Source organism: Osmerus eperlanus, chromosome 11 (assembly GCF_963692335.1).
Source record: "Osmerus eperlanus chromosome 11, fOsmEpe2.1, whole genome shotgun sequence".
Classification (NCBI taxonomy): Eukaryota; Metazoa; Chordata; class Actinopteri; order Osmeriformes; family Osmeridae; genus Osmerus; species Osmerus eperlanus.
Genome location: NC_085028.1, coordinates 15,420,367 through 15,443,806, shown reverse-complemented (window position 1 = coordinate 15,443,806; position 23,440 = coordinate 15,420,367). Strand labels below are relative to the sequence as shown.

The window sequence follows — 23,440 nt, the reverse complement described above, 5'->3', positions numbered from 1 at the left end:
CTCCCTGTTCCCTCCTGGCTTCTCTCACCTCCTCATCCTCCTCTTCCCACCTCTTCGCCTCCTCCCTGTGTTCCTCTGCAGTTCTGGCAGTATGGTGAGTGGGTGGAGGTGGTGGTGGATGACAAGCTGCCAGTGCGTGGAGACCGTCTGCTGTTTGGATACTCTTGCACCCGGGGATGAGTTTCCTGGAGCGCCCTGCTGGAGAAGGCCTACGCCAAGTCAGTCTGCGGCATATGTGTCTGTGTGTGTAATGTCTAACATCACCCATCTAAATCAGGTGGCTAAGCGGTTAGGGAATCGGGCTAGTAATCTGAAGGTTGCCAGTTCGATTCCCGGCCGTGGCAAAATGACGTTGTGTCCTTGGGCAAGGCACTTCACCCTACTTTCCCTTGGGGGGAATGTCCCCTGTACTTACTGTAAGTCGCTCTGGATAAGAGCGTCTGATAAATGAACTAAATGTAAATGTACATGCTGAGGCCCTCACACTGTGTCCCTTTCATGATGAACTGTCCACCGTGTGTGTGTCACCGTGTGTGTGTGTGTCACCGTGTGTGGTGTGTCACCGTGTGTGTGTGTGTGTCACCGTGTGTGTGTGTGTCACCGTGTGTGTGTGTGTGCAGACTGATTGGTTCCTACGCCAGTCTGAAGGGGGGTAACATCTCTGAGGGCATGGAGGACTTTACAGGGGGGATAGCCAGCTCCCTCCACACCTCCACCCGCACCCCCCCGGTCCTCTGGAGAGCCCTGCACGGGGCCCCTGGGGCGCGGGAGTTCTGCTCAGCTGCTTTATACATGTGGGTACACACACACACACACACACAGGTACACACCCACACACACACACAGGTACACACATACATACACATAGGTACACACACACAGGTACACACACCACAGGTACACACACACACAGGTACACACACACAGGTACACACACACACATACACACACAGGAACGCACACACACACACACAGGTACACAAACACACCCAGGTACATGCACACACTGAAGTACACGCACACATGCCCAGGCATACACACACACTGATACACACACATATCAAAGTACAAAACACACACCCAGGCACACACTACATGTGTACTTTGCACACATGTGCAAAGTACACGTGCACACCCACACATTGCTTACTACTTTGGGTCTTCTATCTACAGGCGAGCAACGTGCGGGAGGTTGGCACGGTGACCACAGAGGGACTGGTGAAAGGCCATGCGTACGCCATCACAGACACAGATGTGGTGAGTAGCAGACCGGACCAGGCTGAGCTCCACTGCTCGACACAAGCAACCACCCCACCTCTGTGTGCGCTGACTGGGAGAGGGACTGGGAGGCATTGTGGCCATCTTTGTTGTGTTTGTGCTCCAGGTGAAGAAGAAAGACAGCAGGTGATGTTCTCCTGCTGAGGACTGAGAAATCCCTGGGGCTTCGTCCGAGTACAGTGGGGGCCTGGAGTGACAGGTGAGGAGATCTGTCTGTGTGTGTATGTGTGTTGTGTGTGTGTGTGCGTATCCTTTTTCAGTCATCTCTGGTGTGCGTGTGTGTGTGTCCTTGCAGATCTAAAGACTGGGATGATGTAGACCGTGCAGAGATAACCAGGCTTAAACTGAAGAAGACCGAGGATGGAGAATTCTGGTAGGGAGAAACACTCCTGAGTGTGTGTGTGTGTGATGTGTCTGTGTAATGTGTGTGTGTGTGATGTGTCTGTGTAATGTGTGTGCGTGTGCGTGTGATGTGTCTGTGTAATGTGTGTGTGTGTGATGTGTCTGTGTGGTGTGTGTGATGTGTCTGTGTAATGTCTGTGTGTGTGATGTGTAATGTGTGTGCGTGTGATATGTCTGTGTAATGTGTGTGTGATGTGTCTGTGTGGTGTGTGTGATGTGTCTGTGTAATGTGTGTGTGTGATGTGTCTGTGTAATGTGTGTGTGTGTGTGTGTGTGTGCATCAGGATCAGTACAGAGGATTTCACTAAGCTGTTTGACACAGTGGAGCTGTGCAGCATGAACCCAGACTCTCTGGCTGAGGGGGAACCGCTCTCCGCTGCCTGGACCCTCAGCTCCCACAAAGGATCCTGGGTACCAGGAAGCACCGCAGGGGGCAGCCGCCGATTCCGCCGTGAGTGTGTGTTTGTGTGTATGTGTATGTCCATGTGTGTTGGTGTTGGTGTCTGTGGGTGTGGCTGTCGCAGTGTCAACACAGGCAGTCTTTCGTTACCATATATTTAGTTTTAGCAACTGTTATCTCAGCCCTCTAGCCTACTTAACGGTACTCTCTCTCTCTCTCTCTCTCCCCCTCTCTCCTTCTCTCTCTCTCTTTGTCTCTGTCCCCCTCTCTCTCTCTCCTTCTCTCTCTCTCTCTGTCTCTCCTTCCCTCTGTCCAGGATCGTTCTGTAAGAACCCCCAGTTCCAGCTGGTTCTCTCTGAGCAGGACAAGATGGATGATGAGGACGAGGTGGAGGAGGAGGAGGACCCCGACGGCGAGGAGGACGAGGTTCCTGCGGAGCTGACTCCAGAGGAGAAGACGGCCGCGGAGAAGCTGAAGGAGAAGGGCAAGCACTGCACCGTGCTGCTGGAGCTTCTGCAGAAGGACAGGAGGCTGAATAACAACGTCAACTTCCTCTACATCTCCTTCCACGTCTACAGGGTGAGAGAGGGGAGGAGAGAGGGACACACAGAGGGAGGAGGGTGGAGCTGGTCAATGACACACCCTTGCTTCATTCTAAGTTTTTCTTCTTGTTGCAGGTTCCTCCTGAGGTGAGCGTCTTTCTGAGAACCGACTCAGTACCACTCAGTAGCCACATCAGAACCATCTCAGTACCACTCAGTATCCACATCAGAACCATCTCAGTACCACTCAGTATCCACATCAGATTTCTGACCCGGTCCCTGTCGCACTGCCTCCCTGCTCCCTGCCTCCCTGCTCCCTGCCTCCCTGCTCCCTGCCTCCCTGCCTCCCTGCCTCCCTGCTCCCTGCCTCCCTGCCTCCCTGCTCCCTGCCTCCCTGCCTCCCTGCTCCCTGCCTCCCTGCTCCCTGCCTCCCTGCCTCCCTGCCTCCCTGCCTCCCTGCCTCCCTGCCTCCCTGCTCCCTGCCTCCCTGCCTCCCTGCCTCCCTGCCTCCCTGCTCCCTGCCTCCCTGCCTCCCTGTCTCCCTGCCTCCCTGTCTCCCTGCCTCCCTGCCTCCCTGCTCCCTGCCTCCCTGCTCCCTGCCTCCCTGCCTCCCTGCCTCCCTGCTCCCTGCCTCCCTGCCTCCCTGCCCTCCTGCCTCCCTGCTCCCTGCCTCCCTGCCTCCCTGCCCTCCTGCCTCCCTGCCTCCCTGCTCCCTGCCTCCCTGCCTCCCTGCTCCCTGCCTCCCTGCTCCCTGCCTCCCTGCCTCCCTGCCTCCCTGCCTCCCTGCTCCCTGTCCTGCTTAGATGGAGGGTCTGTGTCTGGACCAGAACTTCTTCTCCAGCCAGAAGCCTATTGCTCGTTCTGGGAAGTACCGGGCTCTCAGGTACCACCTACCCCAGTCTCAGAACCCTCTGTTGCCTCTGACAGGAACTGTCCTCATTGTGCTAACTTCATTTCATAAACCACTGCTCAGTTGTTAGTTATATTGTATGCTACAGTGGGATGTTGACAGCACATGTCAAGTTTATTAAACCAGAACAGTTTTGCTGTTACGTTACTGTTTGTGTGTGTGTGGTCTGGGCCTGTGTCAGGGGTGTGTGGAGGAGGGTGAAACTGGACCCGGGTCACTACGTCATCGTAGCGTCCACCTACAGACCCAACCAGCCTGGGGAGTTCTTCCTTCGGATCTTCTCCAAGATAGGCAACACCCTGGGGTAGGCTGGGGTGACCCTGGGGTAGGCTGGGGTGACCCTGGGTAGGCTGGGGTGACCCTGGGGTAGGCTGGGGTGACCCTGGGGTAGAGTAGTTTGTGGGGTGGGACCAGCACAATGTGCATCTAGATGTTGTGTTTTATTGCTGTAATATAGTCCTAGGTAGGTGTTCTAACGGATGCGGAATAATGACAAGGCCATGTGTTCCAGGACCAATGACTTCACCTGCACTTCTGAGTTACTCATGGTGAGTCGAACCACACTGACTCCTTCCTACAAAACCCACCATTCACCAGGGTCCCTCAATTACAATTGTGTGTGTGTCCTTCTCTCAGGCTGATCCTGGCATTTTTAAACCTGTCTTGCCTGAGGATTGCAGGAGAGTGCAGAAGACTTTTAAAGAGGTGGCTGGACCGGTGAGGATTCTCCTGGTTATCTCAATCTCAGAGCAACTGGCCTACAACCACATCAGTCCTGCATCTGCAGAGAAGGTCTTGTTTCTGTCACCCATGACAGTAACACCCACTGTGTCTTTACATGGCAGGACAACCGGCTGAACGCGAAGGAATTAATGGAACTGGTAAACTCAGGTAAGGAATACTGTTCATTTATGATTTATTTTATAGAGTGTTCATTCAGAATCAATGTATTTAAAATGTATAAAATACCACAATATGATAGTATTTGATTTCAATGCTGTAAAAAAAAAGAAAAAGATATTTGTATACTGCAGTACCGGTGACAACCACTAGATGGGAGCAGGTAGGCGCAAGTTTCCTCTCCATGTTCCTCTACGCGAGGACTTGAGGTCATTTGTCTAGACAAGATCTCATGGTTTACACAGTACTGGTTACAGACTGGCTAAGTTTTATTTATATAAATAGAGATAACTATACATAAAAAAAATGGGCAAACTACGTTTTAGCGATAACTATAAGAAAGAGTTTGCAAACAAGTAAAAATGCTTTTCAAAGTCGGAGTTCATAATGTTTTCTCACTTGACGTCGCTATGAAGAGGTTTCAGTTTAATGCGTTCAATTTCAACCTCACAGCGGTTCTTTCTTTTTATGAATCATTAGCTGGTAACTGATTTTGCAGTAACCTACACAGTTGCCAAGGCCATTGAATCCCTGTGTGCTCCCTCTCTCTCAGTTCTGGAGAAGGACTACAAGATCCCTCTGGAGACATGCAGGCAGCTCATATTTGGAGAAGATGTATCTTTTAGTTCAGCCACAGTCACAACTCAACTAGACTTGATCTCAGTTACTGTCAGTCCGAGACTCTCTACTGTTCTCCCCTGTCCACTTTCCCTTCCCCCCACACTTCTGTGTCTCCGTCTCTCTCTCCGTCACCTCTCTCTATCCCTCTCCACGATGAGGATCCCTAACCCTGTTACCAGACTGAAGGACGTGGGACTCTCACCAGTGAGCAGACAGAATCTCTGCTGTCTTTCCTTCGTGGTTTGCAGGTAGGAGTGTGTGTGTGTTTATGTCTCTCTCTCTCTCTGTAATGGAGTCTGTTTTTCCATTTTATCATCTAACCCTCCTTTCTCGTTCCCTCTCTCTCTCTCTCTCTCTCTCTCTCTCTCTCTCTCTCTCTCTCTCTCTCTCTCTCTCTCTCTCTCTCTCTCTCTCTCTCTCTCTCTCTCTCTCTCTCTCTCTCACCTCAGTCCATCTTTTTCCAGTATGATGAGGACTCTTCAGGGACAATGAGCCCTTTTGAGCTCAATTTGGCCCTTGAGGCTGCTGGTGCGTATCTGCTAATCTAGGTACCTTGCTCAAAGGCACAATGGTGGAGTTCTTTGAAGAACTGGTACCACTATTGATGGCAATTATCTCCTATCCCTCTCCTCTCCCCCTCTCCTCTCATCCCCTCCCGTCCCCTCTCCTCTCCCCCTCTCCTCTCCTCTACTATCCCTTTCCTCTCCTTCCCTCCCCTCCTTCCCTCCCCTCCTCTCCTCTCCTCTCCTCAGGTGTCAGATGTGATGGCCTGGTCCTCCAGATGTTGTGGGAGAGGTTCGGTTCTGGGGATCTCCAGCTGCCTTTCTACGGCTTTGTGTCCTGCGTCACCAGGCTCCGGAAGTTGTTTGGTACACACACACACAAACACACACCCAAACACACACCCACACACACAAACAACTCTCCCTCTGTGTCATTTTTTAATGAAGGTGTCATTGAATTCAGTTATTGTACCATCTTGTTCAGTGCATTTTGTTTCACCTTCCCAGCTCTGTATGAGTCAGAAAGCAGCCAAGAGGTGAAAGGCAGAGGGATCAACACTGTGAGTCAACTCGTATTTTACCATGGTTGTATCTCAGATATGGCAACTCCCACTTCCCTACAATAGAACTTGATGTAAAACTGCATGTCTGGAGGTTTGTTGAAGTTAGAAGATATGTTCTTTTGACCCCAAAAGTAACACTCAGTCCCTTCCTCCATCTGCTGCTTCACAGTGGCTGCTCCAGCTCCTGCCCCTGTAAACCCTCGCCAGGAAAACAGGGTCTCCATCAGGAAGCAGCAGGGGCTGTCTGGCTGGCTAGGACCAAAGCAACGTCATGGCTCCATCTACGCCATGGCTGTATCCACACACGCATACAGTCACACACACACACGCATGCATGTGCAAATGGGCACGCTCTTGTTCCTGCACAGACACACAGCGCAAACACGCAGTGAAATGCACACCCTTACATAACACACACATACACACACACATAATAGCCCCTTGGCCCCTGTCACTATGCAATACCCGCAGCCTCAGCCTTTGTCACGCTAACTGTTTCTCCTCAGAATCACTTCCTCCCAGGAGCCTGTGTTGACGAGGACCTCCTGGTTCGTTCTGTCTCCGGTGTGGTTCCTTTCTACGTTACGGGCTTCATTTTCACTTCATAACGGTGCCTTAAGAAAACATGTAGCTTTAACCTTTGTGCTTTGGTCCTGTTCGGTCTGGTTCTTCTGGCTATTTGTGTTTATCAGTATTTACATGAATAGCATTCTGACACCTATAAATTACATGTGTGTAACGAGGGAGGATTATAGTTCTTCTTCCTCCAATAAGGTGACTTTTTAACGTTGCACATGTGGCTTGTGTTGTGTAACACCATAAACGCAGCACCACATATCCAAAATAAAAATTGCAGCTGAAGATCTATTCCGAACCCAGAAATATCTGTATTCAAAAATATACTTCAGCCACCTCAGTGTACCCACATGTGCGCACACACACACACACACACACACACACACACACACACACAGTGAGCACGGCCCACCCTGGTGAGGGTGTGAGGGTGAAGGCTCAGCAGCGCTGCACGCATCCTCTCTATTCTTATCACACTGACGCCACGTACAGCGTCAACACGCACTCGCCCCCTTCTCTGCTATGTTCTCTTCCTCCCTCCCTCCATCCCTCCATCCTTTCATCCCTCCCTCCTGCTCTCTCTAGTAACTGTCTCAGGCTCATAATCTGCCTCCTCCCTCTGTTACGCTGCTCTCGTAGTCGCACACACACACACACTCACTCGCATTGCTCTTGTCCTTTCTCTCGGTGCTTCTATAAATAGATCCTTTGCTCACACACCGCTTCCTGCTCATCGTTAGGTGACTACACCCAGGTTGCCCTCGGCAACCGTACATCCACCTCAGGACGGAGGGTACGAGAGAGGTGTAGGAAAAGAGGGAGACGGATATGATAGATGTGTATCATCCTTTGCTAGACCTTTTACAAAATATCTTTGATTCTCAACTGACATCCTTCCTCTCCTCTCTCTTTTTCTACCCCTTCTGTGCGACATTCCCTATCCTCTTTTTGCATCGTTTTGCCTCCATCCCCGTCTTTCAACAGTAGGCCTTCAATGTTTACTTCTTTACGGGAGCCTTTATTGGATGTGCTCAAGCCTTCGGCGAGCACAACCATTGTTCTCTCACATCAGGGGCGTAGCCCAATTTGTTCTAAGGTCTACCCAAAAACGAAAATATCTCCCAAAAATTATGCACCGGGTGCACATCGCAAAGTAAATAAGTAAAAACAATTATTATTTATTTTCCCACCCCTAAGGATCCCTCAGTATTTGGACTACATAGACAACATTGGTGTCAAAAGGTTCGTCTTGTTAGCGATTGCGTTGCTTGTATTTTTATTTATGTTCCGTTGCACGTTTTGTGCTTTGTGTGGCCCAAAGAAACTCAGTGCTAGAACATCACAACGTCATCACACGTAAGCAACGACGCATAGATACGATGTTCTAGTAAGACCATACGATATCAGCGAGCCCTCAGCATTACTACCGTAGCTAAAAGTCTAGGAAAATTGAGGCTACTTTTTGCTAGGTACCTTCTTATTATCTTAATCTGCTGGACAAGTGGATTTCGTTCTTTTGGTGAGCAGTCTTACGAACTCTACTGACTCTACTTATTTAGCACTAACGTTGTTACCTGCATATACCTAGCTTACAGCTGGCAGCTGTGCTCCGTTTTGCTCCTAGATTCAGACCTAGCCCCTGTAAATTGTAGAGCTAGCTAACTACTAGACTTTTTCTGTGTGGGAATCGCAGGAACTAACCAGTCGAAGGGCATACAAAAATACAGGAGCACACCCCACAATTTCCCACGAAATTGTACCCTCTCTAGTTTCTTCTTCTAATCTCACTCAATGTCATTCTCTGACATCAACCACGCACCCCAACCACCCCTCCTCCAACTGACCTCTCTGAGGTGTGGCGCCTTCTCAGGTATCGCTTTGACTTGTCCAACAGAGATCACAAGGCTCCAGGGACCTAATACAGGTATCCATTACGGGGAGTCAGGTGGCTGAGCGGTGAGGGAATCGGGCTAGTAATCCGAAGGTTGCCAGTTCGATTCCCGGTCATGCCAACTGACGTTGTGTCCTTGGGCAAGGCACTTCACCCTACTTGCCTCGGGGGAATGTCCCTGTACTTACTGTAAGTCGCTCTGGATAAGAGCGTCTGCTAAATGACTAAATGTAAATGTAATGTAATGTATCCAAGGGTGTGCCAAAGAGCCCCGTTTAAATAAACACACCCGCACCCAAGTGCCATCTGAACAGAGTGATATGTCTACGGGGATGACACAGCTCTGCGTCATCCACAGCAGAGGATTTGTATGTACACCAAATGTATACTTTAGTATTTCCCGCTCTCTATATGTCACACCTGTGATATGCATCCCCCCCCTCTTCTCCCCTCCGCTCGCTCCTCTTCAGGATACCTGTGGGAGGCTATGATGCTTTGACAGTCAGTCTGGCATCTGTTACTAGAGGTGCTGGTATTTTTGTGCCACGGTGTCGGGGGTGGCTTCAGGAATAGTGTTGCCTGGAGTTGTAGTGTCAACCTTGGAGACTGACGTGTGGGGGGGGGGGGGGGGGGAATTGCCTAATTAAGCTGCCAAGCTATAAATTTAGCTCAGGCTCATTCACTCACGCATAACATTGATGAATGCAGCGTTATCTGAGTCGTCAGAGATGGGGCATTTAAAGATGCGTGTTTATGTGTGACGGCAAAGGGATGGCTTTGACGGGACGAGGTGACAGGAGGGATATTTCAAGGTGCAGAGGAGTGGATTCACAATTTTGTTACGCCTCTTTGACTCTCTGTCCTCTGTCTGTCATCAGTGTTGTTATTTATCTGCCCAATGGTCACATAGGGCAATAGCAGTTTGCAGTAGATTAGACTGTGATAGTGCCATGTGTGTCACAGTGACTAGTAAATGAAGCTACAATCAATGGGTAAATGTCAAGCGGATGTAACAGTGTGTTAGTCAAGGAACGGGTCATTGATTCCTCCACACACATTCCACGGAAGTAAAGTTCGGAGAAGATGATGTGTGCTCTATTATGACCAACCCACAAAACTTTGAAGACACGTCACCAATGTTTTCATTTGACATTTGCTCTCTACCTATCTGTTTGTCTACCTATCTACCCATCCATCCATTTGTTAATGTCCCCTAACCAACATTATTGGTCAGCTGATCAGGTATGTAAGGTCGAAGTAGCAAGTTGGGGCTGATCCAGGCAGAAAGGTAGCCTGCCACAATCCCTTGAGTCGTGCACCTCTGCTTTGAAGTGACAGACCTGTCACTTCAGCTTAGCTATTCTAGGTCATATGTGTGCTGTAATGTGGCTTCTATACCTGAATAAGCATTAGTTTGTTCAAGGGGAGTGAAGGGGTTTGGAACAGAGGGTGTGTGGGGGTGAGGAGGGGTGAGTAACAAGGATTGAAGGGGTGAGGAACAGAGGGTGTGTGGGGGTGAGGAGGGGTGAGGAACAAGGATTGAAGGGGTGAGGAACAGAGGGTGTGTGGGGGTGAGGAGGGGTGAGGAACAATGAGTGAAGGGGTGAGGAACAGAGGGCGTGTGGGGGTGAGGAGGGGTGAGGAACAAGGATTGAAGGGGTGAGGAACAGAGGGGGTGTGGGGGTGAGGAGGGGTGAGGAACAATGAGTGAAGGGGTGAGGAACAGAGGGTGTGTGGGGGTGAGGAGGGGTGAGGAACAATGAGTGAAGGGGTGAGGAGGGATAAGGAACAAGAAGTGTGGGGATGAGGAGAGATAAGGAACAGAGTGTGGGGGTGAGGAGAGGAACAGAGGGTGATGAGCAGAGGGAGTGTGTGGGTGGTACAGGGCGGTGACGGCACGGCTCAGGTGAGGGGAGCGAGGGACACGTGCAGGACTCACCCTCCTACTGTGGACAGAGACCTCACACTACCCCGCTCTCTCTGCCTGCCCCACTTTCTCTCATTTAATCTCCCTCGCCCATCTTCTCCCTACTTTCTCTCCCACTCACTCCCTTTCTTATCTCAAACTGGTCCGTGAAAAATCGTGCAGCCCCTTACATAAGTAGAAAGAGTATGGGGAGATGGAGGGTGAGAGGATTGTTGAAACAAAAACAGCCAGAAAGGCTGAGATAGGGTGAGTGGGGGGAATAATGAACTTGGCATTCTCAAACATCTCTCTCCCCCTCTCTCCCATCTCTCTCTTTCTCCCCCTCACACTCCCTGACAATATACCTTCCTGTCTGGCAGTTGGCCTGTTAAAAGTCGGCTAGGCTCGACGCACTGCCTGAGTCATGATGAGCTGCAGACTACTAAAAGCCACCGACAGCATTTAAAACGTAGGCAACTAACTACCCTGTGTATGATACAATAGGACAATTCATACTCATTTTTGCCCTTTATGTGGAAGGCTAGGATTCACTAAGCAGAAACAAAGAATCCTAAAGAAATCACAAAAAGGATGCGGTCAGCTATTGTAGACAGAGATGTATTGCATGGTATTCCTATAGGGTTATGGCTCTGTGAAAATTCATAGATTTTGCTAATGACATCAATTTGTGCTCTCAGTCGAATAATTTTGTTACGGTTGTAGCCAGTAAACACATACTAAAAGAAATAAAGACAGTGACTAGTGTTGCCAGACAGTAGACTACCAGTTACACTGTGAAATATCTAGTTTAAGCAAAGGCACACACAAATCATCCTGTTATACAAAAGGATAAAACCACAACCCAGAAATATCTTCAGGGATATTGAGAAAACTCCTCCAGTGCAGAAGCTGGGAAGCTGCCGTCATTGAGAACTGACGTGAAAGGTCAAACCAGAGTTCCTCTGGTTTGTCTGTTAACCACAGACACACACCCAGCCTCATAGAACGCTCCCCTCCAGGTTCCCTGCTCTGAGCCCGCCACAGGCTTCCACCTCGTGTCTGAACACTCAGACCACAGAGACGTTGAACGGGCAGGAGGAGGAACTAGGCACTTTATTTAGAGCAATAAGCTCTGCAACAATAAAGATTGTCTTTGCCACCATCTTGTTTGTTGTCCAAGTTCAACACAATACACACATCTGAAGGCGGGGATAGACAAATAGAGAAAAACTGTTTAATTTCGCTGCAATGAAAGTGTTTCCTGAGACATTGTGGAAAAAACCACTCCCTTCTTGTTGAAGAGAAACGAGCGAGTAAAAGGTATGACTATTTGAATAATTCTCACTTACAACACACTTCTTATATTTATATAAGCAGCAGTTAGACCTTTGTCCAAATAAGAAGTTGAGGAGTTTTAAGTGAAGAAGAAAGGCGAAATCAGTGGGTTAAGAGGTTTGATGGTTCTTCAAAGTTCAAAGTAGCCTACTCCAATAGTTCATGTTATACATGTTTTCTTTATTTCAGTTAATGCAAAACAGACAAGTGATGTTTGCTGAGGCAGGCAGAATAGGGCTTCCATTCTGCCAAAGGAGAAATACTGGATCGACAAGACCAGTAAGGAGGGAAATATTACAGGGGCAGACACTATCCCTTACTTTACAGACTACTTGACTGACTTTTTCTCTAATCACGGGGAAGGTAATGTTTCATGTGCTGGGTGGGAAGCAATTTAGGTCAAATTTCTCTCAGCAAAGTGGGGAAAGCTTGTGAGGGCTGTGTAATGTTGTTAGGGTAAGCAGTCAGAAGGAGTGTAAACACCACCAGGCTGAAGCAGGACGGGCCTAACCGTTGCCTGGTAACCAATATTTTGGGCAGGAAGACAAGGCACCCGTCCCGCCCCTGAAGGAAACAGGGGCCGGCCTCATGATCTTGGTGCAATAGTCGCTTCCCGAAAATACACTAAGAGACGGGACAGACAAAATAAAGCACTCGTGGACATTAGATCATATTTGCTGCTTTTGCACAAGATGCACAGATATGCCATGACACATGTATTGTGCAGAGACCTTTCAAATTCAGACAGTGGAGAAGACCAACACTATATGTTTTGGTTATTACTTACGCTACTATCACGATCATGTTTAGACACACAAGCACAGCAAAGGTTGAGGAAGTGGAGGAAGTTAAATGAGTGGCACGTTTAGTAGCTATTGTAAAATGTAAGGTCTTTTCTAAAAATACAGGGCGTACTGTAGTCATGGATGTGTGTGAAAGCACGGCTTATTTGTCATAACAAACAAACCAAGCCAACAGGCAAATGAGAAAGTCTGGTTTCCAGGGTAGCTGTCGCAAAGGGTGATCTGCTTGTGAAAATGATCCCGGATATGATACCAAGGTTGCTGTGTTGACTTAAAGGCAGATTTAACGTAATGCATTTTACACTTAGTGCCATTAAGTTTCTTAGTTGGTCACCTGAGGATCTAGGCTAGTTATTTGAAGATGTTATTGTGTGTTCTCTGCAAGTAGCCTAGATGTTTGTAGCAAATGTTATCTGTAACGATACCATTCATTTCGCACGTGTTTAGTAAATGTATATTATTGTGCGAATCTAGCAATATACTGGAGGGCATTTATAATAAAAGAACGAATTTGTATTCTTATCGACACCAATGCAATACATTTTCGTGTGCATTCGCTAATTGTTTTCGCCAAATAGTACAGTAGCATACGTTTCGCACAATAATAGTAAACTGAACTTAACTTGATATAGCTAGACTACCTGCTACAGTAGCTAGGCTAGTTTCATGGCTCGTAGTAGTAGTAGCAGTAGTAGTAGTCTAGCTATCTAGCCAGCTTGCTAGTTTAAAGTGTCTAGATAGAAAACTAGACTATACTTCTTGTGTTTAAAAAACGAGCTACCTACACTATGCTTACAATTATAAACTTGCGTAATCATGATTTAAAAAAAATGCGTTACATTTGGAGCAACATTTGTTCTCCTTCTAAAAAGGAATCCAAACCATTTCTAAGGCCAGACACTCGCTATTCTTTCTGTTTTGTTGATACTGCTTTGCCATGTCACTCAAAACTAGTTGCCATGGAGCCCAGTTGCTATGCAACAAAAACAAAAAAAGACCAACTTACGTCCTTACGTCAGAGATAAAACGGCGTATCCAAGGCAACTAAACGCTGTATACACATGCAGCAGACTCGTGGCTAGGAGAGGTAGCACATGGTCCCACTTACTGTAGATTCATTTTTATGTTCGGTACTCTAATCATTGTTTAGTCGAGCAAAACGTTTTAAGATTGCCGCCCAAAGTACACAGAAAAAGTATAGGAATGGGCGGTGTTTGGGATAACTGCTTGTGAATGTCAGTATTTCACAGTTTGTAGCTAAATGATCGTGTACTGCAATATTTCCATGTCTGACTTCGATTGTGCGTATGATCGAATATTAAGCATACGTAGTCAAAGTTAATGCATCCACCACACCAGTGTTTATCTGTTGGATAAAACCCTTTACGCGTGTGGGATCCAGTAAATGAACCTAAGATACTCTTGGATGTCCGGATTACTCATCTCGATTGAGCACAACAGAAGTTGCAGACAGTTCCGTCTATCCTCGTTGGTGACGTTGTATCGCTGACTAATTGTTGTTAGACATCAGTGTACCCGCCCCATGACATTTTGCAACATCTCAAATAACTTTAATTCATGATTCAACCATCCCATTTCCCCGCATATTATCTGTCTTTAGCCCCCTCACCTCCCCTCTGCCAATTAGCCTAGGCAACGTAGAGGTTGGCTATTTCAATGAATCATTTTTCTGTTCGAATTCGAAAGGATAATGTTTGCAGTGACAGCAGAACTGCGACGAATTCCGTCATTGCTGCCCACTGTCCATGTTGGAATGCTGCTTCTCAAGCTGTTTACATATTTTCTGGTAAACGTTTTGGAGGGGGTAGAATAAAGAATAGGCTAAGTCTTGTTATTTTGAGACCTTACGAAAAGTGACAACAGAATCATTGACCAGCAACGCCCTCTAAGATTTGCACATCATATTGAAGAAAAATACTCATGCTGCCGTGTTCTGACAGAGTTCAGTATTGGGCAAACACATGAACTGCCTAGGCCTTAGGCTATGGTATTTAAATATTCAATACACATCTAACTATTACATGGCCAAATAAAACTCCAGCATCATGGGCTGACAAATAAATCATAGATAGGCTACGTAACATTAAGGCCAGCCTACAAACTGTTTACATACCGTGACTTCCAAACGTTCCTAAAGTGGGCTTGCACGAACTGCATCTCAGCAAAAGGGAACTCAATAGGGCGTGTCCGTGAGAAAGTTTACTGAAGAGGATTTCCTCTCCCTCTTTGACGGGATTCCTTCCTCAAGAGAGTATCTGACAGACAGACATTCCTGAAGAATTATACAAAGGACATGGAATGACCTAAAATAGCGATCCAGTCACACTTTGACTCTTGTCTTGAACAGATATCTAAGTTTTCATTCCCTTGTATTACGAATAGTTCAGTACATTCGAAATATAAATAGGCCCACAGATTGGGACCGTCCGGTGAGAGTTTTGTGATTGGTGTTCTGTCAGTCTATAATTTATTTATATTTAATTTACTTTAAATTCTCAATGTAGATTATTTAACAGAAATATCCAGTGTTTGATAGTAAAATGTATTATTAACCGTCCCCGAGTATAGAACAATTTATGTGGGAGAGGTAAGGGAATCCCTCCATCGTCATCACCAAGGCTACAGTACTAAACAAAAACACCGCTCCATATATGGGCACCTACGTCAGCGGAACCCCAAGGCGGGACTTACTAGCGCTTCTCATTCATAAGACAAGATTCGCTATTCTACAGTGAGAAACTATAACATTGCCAGGTTTACAAACAGCCGACTTGTTTCGGACATGGATATATGATCGTAAATTTGACAAACGGATAAAGCGTTAGCTTTGCGGATATAACGTTGGACCAATGAGTTTGTAACAATCTGGAACGTAAGAATACTTTCCCTCAGAAGGGAACTGGACTGCCTTAATGCAACTTTTTTGGAAAGAGACCAAGAGCATCTTTTCGGAGCACAACAAGAAAACCAATAACGGTAAACACATTTTCTTCGTGTGTATGCGTATTTAATGCATAGTTAGGACATATATGCTAAACCGCTGATATGAAAAACGTACAACGTAATACATTTGAAATGCTTTCCCAACTAAACCCTTGCAATGCCTTGCATGCGTTAGGTAGAATAGAACCAGTTTCAACGACGAACAGCAAACTTTCAACTGCCTCTCCACTTTCCATTGCCTCCCGCCTGTGAACTACCAATACAGGTGACACCACGCTTTTTCCGGGAACTGTAGGTTTCTCGGTCTCTCTCGGCCCCGTTGGGGAGATGTACCAAGGGTTTCCAGGTGACCTTGATACCGGTTCCCCTGGAAGTTCGTCTCCATCTATTGAGTCTCAGTACCTTTCATCAGTGGACTCCTTCGGGAGCCCGCCGACCACCAGTGCCCCACAGGTGAGTCTCACGTGAGCACTGAGAAAACAGCGACAGCGATCCACATCATCCAACCGCATTTAGCCTCTGCATAGTTTGAACTCATACGTATATTTGACATAAAACGCTACTGTATTTTAAGGGGAAAATACACATACTGCATATCAGGTTGCATGTTAACGTAATACAGCAACGTGTCGTTTTCTGTTGATTAACAAATTAGAGTGCAGTGATATTCTATTGCATGTATAGTTTGCATGTATAGTTTGCAAGTGTATTTTGTCTTTCAAGAAACATACAATATATGCAAAAGTGTTATGTAACATCATTGTCTAGAAAGGGAAGCCCGGTCTTGATAACCTCCTCATGTCTCATGAATTATACGAACGATGTGTTGCCAGTGAATGCCACATTTCTGCCGTCCTTGAATGTTCCAGTGGATACTAGAATTAAATTGTAGAAAGGCTTGCCGGCCGGCACACTCTGACTCAGAAAGGTAGCAACGTGGTAGGTTTACAGCACGCCGCGCAACGGATGACAAAGCTTTGGAACTCTCCTACGTACGCACACAAAGCTCCGCCTTTCGTCGCTTTTCTCCACGCTCGCTCTTCTCATGCCTCGGCGTGACGTAAATGCGTTCTATTTTGGAGTGTTACGTCGCGTTGCTAAGGGGAACACCGGGGGTGTGACGGGGGAGGAGGAAGGAGGAGGGTGAACCCATTCGAGAGTGTTGATTGGTTTAGCTGGATGTTTCAAAGCTACATGTCCTCCTGCCTTTGATATAAATATTAATGAAACTCCGAACTCGCTGTGGCATCACTCCCCGCCTCAATTCTAATTAAAGAAGACACCGGAGACAGACTTGAGTTCCTACCTCTATTTTGCTCCACTAAAACGTGGGGTGCAGTTATTTATAGTCACCTGTTGTGTAGCATTGTTGGATATAGTAGCTCTCACTTTATGTCCCTTAATCCATTACATTTACATTTAGTCATTTAGCAGACGCTCTTATCCAGAGCGACTTACAGTAAGTACAGGGACATTCTCCCCCGAGGCAAGTAAGGTGAAGTGCCTTTCCCAAGTACACAACATCATTTGGAACGACGAGGAATCGAACCGGCAACCTTCTGATTACTAGCCCAATTCCCTAACCGCTCAGCCATCTGACTCCCATTAATCCAATTGTAAATGCTACTGATTAAGAAACGCATATGGTTTCCATAAGGTATCCTTTTTATACTTCTAGAGAATGTTTGCAGGCAAGCTGAAAATATATTAGACTGCCACCATTAAGTTTGTGTCTTGATATTTTTCAATATATTTATTATAATTTCTCATGATAAAATCCCTATTCAGACATGATAAAATGACCTATCCCATACCAAGGCACACCATTACACAGTTATGGTGTAGTGGAAGCAGCCCTCTGTCTGTAGTGTCTCTGTTAGTTTGTGGAACAGGTTGTTAACCACCGTCTCTCTATGTTCCAGGATTGCGTGTCCACTGGAGGCGGTGTTGGGGGAGTGGGCAGTGGGCCCGGGGGCAGCATTGGAGGAGTGGAGATGCCTGGCTCCTTTGTGCCCACAGTCACAGCCATCACCACCAGCCAGGACCTGCAGTGGATGGTGCAGCCAACGCTCATCTCTTCCCAGGCCTCTGGGCAGAGTGGTACAGGGACCTCCACCATGACCCAGCCTGGGTCCCTGGTCGACCCCTATGACCTGCCTGGAACCAGCTACTCGGTTGGGTCTGGGTTCACTCCCCCTAGGTGCGTCACCCCGGGGTCAGCCCCGGGCCCCGTACGCCAGTCTAGGACCCGCAGCCGGCGCACAAGGGAAGAGTCTGTGAGTGACGATGGAGATGTTGGTGTGTTTGTAAGTGTGTGTCCAAGTGCGTCTATCTTTGTGTGCGTTTGTTAATCAACATACTTTTAACACACATGCTGCAAGAGCTCTACATCTAGCATATTTATCCTACATCCAGTATGACATGACACACATAAACATGAAATAAGGAGCTGTATACATTTGGCCACCTTGAGCCAGTTGACTTCCATTACAAGTTTAATATAAAATGACTTATCTGAACCAAATGTTTCCCCCTCGCTCCAGCTGACACCTGAGGAGGAAGAGAAGAGGCGTGTCCGCCGTGAGAGGAACAAGCTAGCTGCTGCCAAGTGTCGGAACCGACGGCGTGAACTCACCGACAGACTGCAGTCGGTGAGCTTGGCCGTCGTAGAGCTGTCAGACTGACTAACATAGTATGCTTGCTGGTTAATAATGACTAGGTGTGAGCAGTAGTAACATGGTGTGTTATTTAAGGCAAACCGTAGTTGTTCTCATGGTGATTATAGTTTTTTGCAATAACCTGCTGTAATTACTGTTTAATCAAACAGTCTTTGTGTAAGGATCTATCTCTACTATTTCTGGCGAGATAAAGATACATCCACCACTCATAATTAGAACACGTGAACACGTTTATGTATGTCACCATGCCACCCTCACACTCGCTCCCTCTCTCCCCCTTCTCTCCCCCCCCCTCTCCCCCCCTCCTTTATTCTCTCAGGAGACCGACATTCTCGAAGAGGAGAAAGCAGAACTGGAGGCAGAGATCTCAGAGTTGCACAAGGAGAAAGAGCGCTTGGAGTTTGTCCTGGTGGCCCACCAGCCCGGCTGTAAGATCCCCTACCAGGAGCAGCAGGCTCAGCTCCCCCCGGCCCCATCCCAGCTCCCTCCCCAGGCTCTACAGCCAGTCTCCATCCTGGGCTTGACTGTGAAGGAGGACACTTTCTACCTGCCTCCAGCCTACTCCTCGCACCCTTCCTCCTCGCAGCCTCAGCAGCAAGTTCAGCCGCAGCCTCAGCAGCAAGTTCAGCCGCAGCTCCAGCAGCCTGGGATGATGCAGGAGGTAGCCTTTTCTAGTTCTTTCTATGGCTCGAGCGAGCCGGCGCCGGGCGGGCCGTGCCTGGTGGACGGTGACGGTGGTGGTGTTAACCGTGGTGGTGCGTCCGCCGGCAGCTACAACCACTCATACACATCCTCATTTGTGTTCACCTACCCAGAGGGAGCCTGCGGGGTCAGCGCTAACCAGAGGAACAGCAGCAGCGAGCAGTCATCCGATTCTCTGAACTCGCCTTCGCTGCTGGCGCTCTGACTGACCGACACAGACATGCACACACCAGACACACAAACCTACACCAGAGGTTGAGGCAGAACATTTGACAAACACCTTCTTGTCCGTCAGAATGCAAAAATGTCTCTCACAGAACATTGAATTGGCCTATGCATACATGTTGAGACACACAGACAAAACTTGAAATCAGACCAGTGTCAACCATTTTGAATTTAGAGCATCCATATTGACTTGTGGTTCTTATGAAGTCCCAACTATATATTTCCCGAATACAAACACCAGACACACAAACCTACACCAGAGGTTGAGGCAGAACATTTGACAAACACCTTCTTGTCCGTCAGAATGCAAAAATGTCTCTCACAGAACATTGAATTGGCCTATGCATACATGTTGAGACACACAGACAAAACTTGAAATCAGACCAGTGTCAACCATTTTGAATTTAGAGCATCCATATTGACTTGTGGTTCTTATGAAGTCCCAACTATATATTGCCCGAATACAAATTTTAAGTGAATTCAAATTGAGTCACAAAGCCTGGGCTCTGAACGGTCAGTCGATTGATAAAAAAATCCTCTGACTGAATACCCAGATTCATTCACAATGAATATTTTAACGTCTTTTAATGTATGTGTACAGTACATATAGTAAATGGTCACGCTCACCCCGTTATCTCACAAGCAGATTTATCCTCCCCTCGTTCCCCCTGTTGGTCATCCCTCCCTCACTGCCCCTGCTCTCATCTTTCCCATCCTTCTCTTCATGCTGAATGTGATTGTGCAAGCTGAATAAGAGAAGAAGAAAGTCTTGGTTTGGGGTCTTTTTGGGGGGTCTGTTGCTCACCCCTCCCTCCTCATCCCCTCGGCTCCTCCCGCTTCTTCATTGGCTGGGACTTGGAAAGTAGAGCCTGCTCTGTGCAGACCGGGCTATCTCGCTCGAGTCTCTCTCTTTTTCCTGACTTCTCGTGCCAACTCCTCGTCCATCTCCCCATATCTGTTTCTCTCCTCTTTTTTTTATGTGTCCCTCTCTCTGAAGTCTTCGACCCCTGAGAGCCCGAGGACACCCACCAGCCCCTGGGACCTTGACTGAGTGCCAGCCCACCTCACACGCCCCCTCGTCCCGTCCCGTCCCCCCCCCCCCCTACAAACGGACGCACCCCCCTACAGAGGAGCCTTGAAGTGTTTCACTGAAAGCAGATCTTTAAAACAAAACCAAGAAGGAACGTCCATTACGCACACATGCACCTACAAATGTTAGGAGAAAATGTTAAACGAAACTAAAAACCACAAATTCAGGGCAGATGCCACTCTGTTCTTTCTCTTCCTGAGCCATTGATGTTAAAAAGTTGGTGGTGAGAGGGAACCTGTAATGTGATGGTGAGTTGAGAATGGAACCAGTGAGGGAGGGAGTAAAGAGGCTATGCTGAGGCAAAGAGACCCAGTGAGAGTGTCTAACTCTCAGGCAGAGAGTGTGGAGAATTCCCTTTTGGGGCCTGACCATGGAGCTCTGAACATTATACCAAGCAAAAAAAGAAATCCTGCTCTTGCCAACTGTGTGGATGGGACACCTCTTACTCTTAGCCTGTGTGATACCGATCTCCCAACCGCCAAGCCTCATTGCCCCAGGACCACCCCCATAATCACAACATCGCTTGTAAGTCTATCAATGTCCAGTTACAGCTTGAACAATGTTATAAACACTTCTGTTATCACAAAGTATTTTCCGTTGTTGTTTGGTTATATGTACAGTGTAAGTGTTACCTTTGACAGCTAAAACAAAAAACCTTGTTGGATTGAAGAAAAAAAAAACTTAAAAGAGGTGAATATTGGTTTGACCAAGAGCCTTTTTCTTTCAGACTGACAGATCGGTCTGTTAGCTCTGTAGATCATAAGATGTGAACCTAGGTGTTAATCTGAAACAGAGAAACATGTTAGGGATGTTCATACTGCCTCTAAGCGTTGGGTCAGGTGGTCTCTTGTGCTCTCCCTAGTATCCTCCCCTTAGAGGACTAGAGGTCTGGGGGGCACGTTTATTGTGAGTGTGTCCACTCAAAGTCACCTGGCCCATTTCTTTCTTTCTTTATAGAGGTTAATATAATGAAAGTGAGCACAATAAAAATTATTTGGAAGACAAGATACAATATGAGATTATGTATTAAGGATGTGTGTTCTCCATTTGCCTGTGAATTTGTTTGAAAATTTGTTTTTCAGAGTGTAATTTGTAATATTGTTTTGGTTACTGCTTTGTCCTCAACTCTTACCCGTACTGTTGTTGCCAAACAAATGTTCATTCATTTGTATTTTTTATATAGGGAATAGCTCCCTGTAACTGTTACTATTGTTATTGCAGTGTAACTAAAATTGTATTATTTTATGTTTTATCTTCTGGTTTGGCAACTTCAGAAGCATGTTGTGCACTATGAAAAATACTTATGTGTCAAAATACATAAAAGCCTATATGCATATATACATTATATAAAGAAAGCGTATGTATAGGCTACGTGTATGTACCATGATTGTAAAGTATGAATGTTTGCAAAATATAAATGGGATATTTTTGACAATGAAGAATACGAGGTGAGCTTGTTGACATTTTAAAATTGATATTTTTCTAAAAGAACCATTAACTATAATAAAATACTCCGGCTTTCCCCAAACATGAAGCGCAATCTCATCGCCTGTGCTCATGTGTATTTATATGTTTTATATATAAAGCACATTATCCAGGAATATATCCAACACATTCTTTGTAATGCCGGACGTTTGTATGATGAAATCAATGACGTGGTGCTGTTGCCTTTGCTTTTTACAATGGCCTGTTTTTTGTTTTCTTTCCTGTGAGGTCTGTCCCAGAGTCATTTCCTCCAATGATTTCGTAAATACTCATCAGAGCCAACGTGAGGAATGTGGTATGATGTGATAAATGGACATTAAAGTATCAAGGATTCGAAATGCATAAATTCAATGTTAATTTGAGATTTGTTTTATTTCGGAGTGTGCATTTTCACTCATCAAAGTGCTGTTTGACAAGAACAGGAGGTGTATGCTATAGATTAAAACAAGATTTTGAATAAAACACTCTTAACATTAAGAATATACATGTATATATTTGTATAAATGTATAAGATTTGGATAATGAATTAAAGTTGTATGCACACATCTAAAGAACAGAAGTCAAATGAAATGCAGTTCTCTGTCAGTCAAACTAGGGACAGACCTCATCTGATCTTGTACTTGTACTACTAATTTGTTTGCTTGAAAAAGCATAATTGACATGTTGATATATATATTAAGTACTGAAGCATAGAGAAATTGTCACATACAGATGAGTTTTGTGGTGCTATTTAAAGGATATTTCTTATGGCGTTTTCACAAAGTATATGGTATCAGCATTGGGGCCATGTCAATGGGACATATTCTGCCTGAACAAATCTGTTAGTTAGACAACAGCAATTACATTTCTTCTCTGTTTGGGGGTATGGATTGTTTTCGAAAAACCATGTATGTCATGTAGAAAGAGTCCTGATATCTGGAACATCAATTTAGCACTCTGGAAGTCCCAGAGAAGTTGTTAGCATCCTACACTGAGATGCAGAAACAGTTTTAGACTGAATAGGACTCAGACACGAACAGCCAGGATGGCAGAGGGAGAGATTATGAATATTGACCAAGTGACCCTAATTCTGATGCTTTAATACAATTAATAATTGACTCATTGCTTGTTCAAATGACAAACAAATGTGTGACTAAACAGAACACAGTGCGTGTCAAGTAGGTCTGACGTGCTGGTCTGTTCTCTATCAAAATAGAGAACAGACTCTTGATTTTGAAGTATAGTGAAGATATGAAATGCAATACAGATATCCTCTTGGATATACAGTACATGTAGCAGATCATCTGAAGAGCTGGCTCATGCCCAGGCTGAATCTCTCAGCACAACTTTACAGAAACTCTGGATGTTTCCAGTGTGATCATGTGTTTTGCTTACTGAGATTCATTTACACGATCACAGCAAAATTAAGTGCAGGTTATTTTGGAGAACTTCAGATGCACTTATTATACGTATACTTTCATGGTTTGTGACATGTTGCTGTTGTGTGGTGACACTTTCGTCTAACAAAAAGCACCATTGATCTCTAATCCTAATGCGTTTCATAAAAAACAAACTATGTGTGTGACAGTAAACCTGTTTATGTAACAAAAAGTTGCACTTCTGTGAGATTTCAAAGTAGAAATAATTTATTAACATGGATTTATACTTCTGTCGAGACATTCTAAGT

The 23,440-nt window shown here is 46.3% G+C and overlaps 2 protein-coding genes across 5 annotated transcripts in view; both read left to right on the top strand.

Moving 5' to 3' along the window:
* Positions 1 to 6,986, top strand: part of capn12 (calpain 12) — a 9,695-nt gene extending 2,709 nt beyond the window's left edge. Inside the window, 20 exon segments of the mRNA XM_062473645.1 lie at positions 82 to 218; positions 621 to 771; positions 774 to 794; positions 1,174 to 1,261; positions 1,391 to 1,455; positions 1,458 to 1,477; positions 1,574 to 1,651; positions 1,965 to 2,131; positions 2,397 to 2,659; positions 3,426 to 3,505; positions 3,714 to 3,836; positions 4,044 to 4,080; positions 4,169 to 4,249; positions 4,378 to 4,423; positions 4,986 to 5,047; positions 5,233 to 5,301; positions 5,503 to 5,581; positions 5,806 to 5,922; positions 6,064 to 6,116; positions 6,289 to 6,986. Coding sequence (XP_062329629.1) covers positions 82 to 218; positions 621 to 771; positions 774 to 794; positions 1,174 to 1,261; positions 1,391 to 1,455; positions 1,458 to 1,477; positions 1,574 to 1,651; positions 1,965 to 2,131; positions 2,397 to 2,659; positions 3,426 to 3,505; positions 3,714 to 3,836; positions 4,044 to 4,080; positions 4,169 to 4,249; positions 4,378 to 4,423; positions 4,986 to 5,047; positions 5,233 to 5,301; positions 5,503 to 5,581; positions 5,806 to 5,922; positions 6,064 to 6,116; positions 6,289 to 6,315 — 1,764 coding nt within the window. The 3' untranslated portion in view covers positions 6,316 to 6,986.
* Positions 6,987 to 15,371: 8,385 nt separating this feature from the next.
* On the top strand, positions 15,372 to 22,319 carry fosb (FBJ murine osteosarcoma viral oncogene homolog B). 4 transcript variants are annotated; one of them, XM_062472563.1, is made up of 6 exons: positions 15,372 to 15,627; positions 15,860 to 16,047; positions 17,517 to 17,900; positions 18,138 to 18,245; positions 18,592 to 18,933; positions 20,197 to 22,319. In XM_062472563.1, exons 1-6 carry the CDS (start codon positions 15,564 to 15,566, stop codon positions 20,248 to 20,250), a joined length of 1,140 nt encoding a protein of 379 aa, XP_062328547.1. In that variant the 5' UTR covers positions 15,372 to 15,563; the 3' UTR covers positions 20,251 to 22,319. The 4 variants fall into 4 exon arrangements, with proteins under 4 accessions (XP_062328547.1, XP_062328546.1, XP_062328545.1 ...); XM_062472562.1 differs by having other exon boundaries at positions 15,890 to 16,047; positions 18,592 to 22,319; XM_062472561.1 differs by having other exon boundaries at positions 17,517 to 17,870; positions 18,592 to 22,319.
* Positions 22,320 to 23,440: the final 1,121 nt, after the last annotated feature.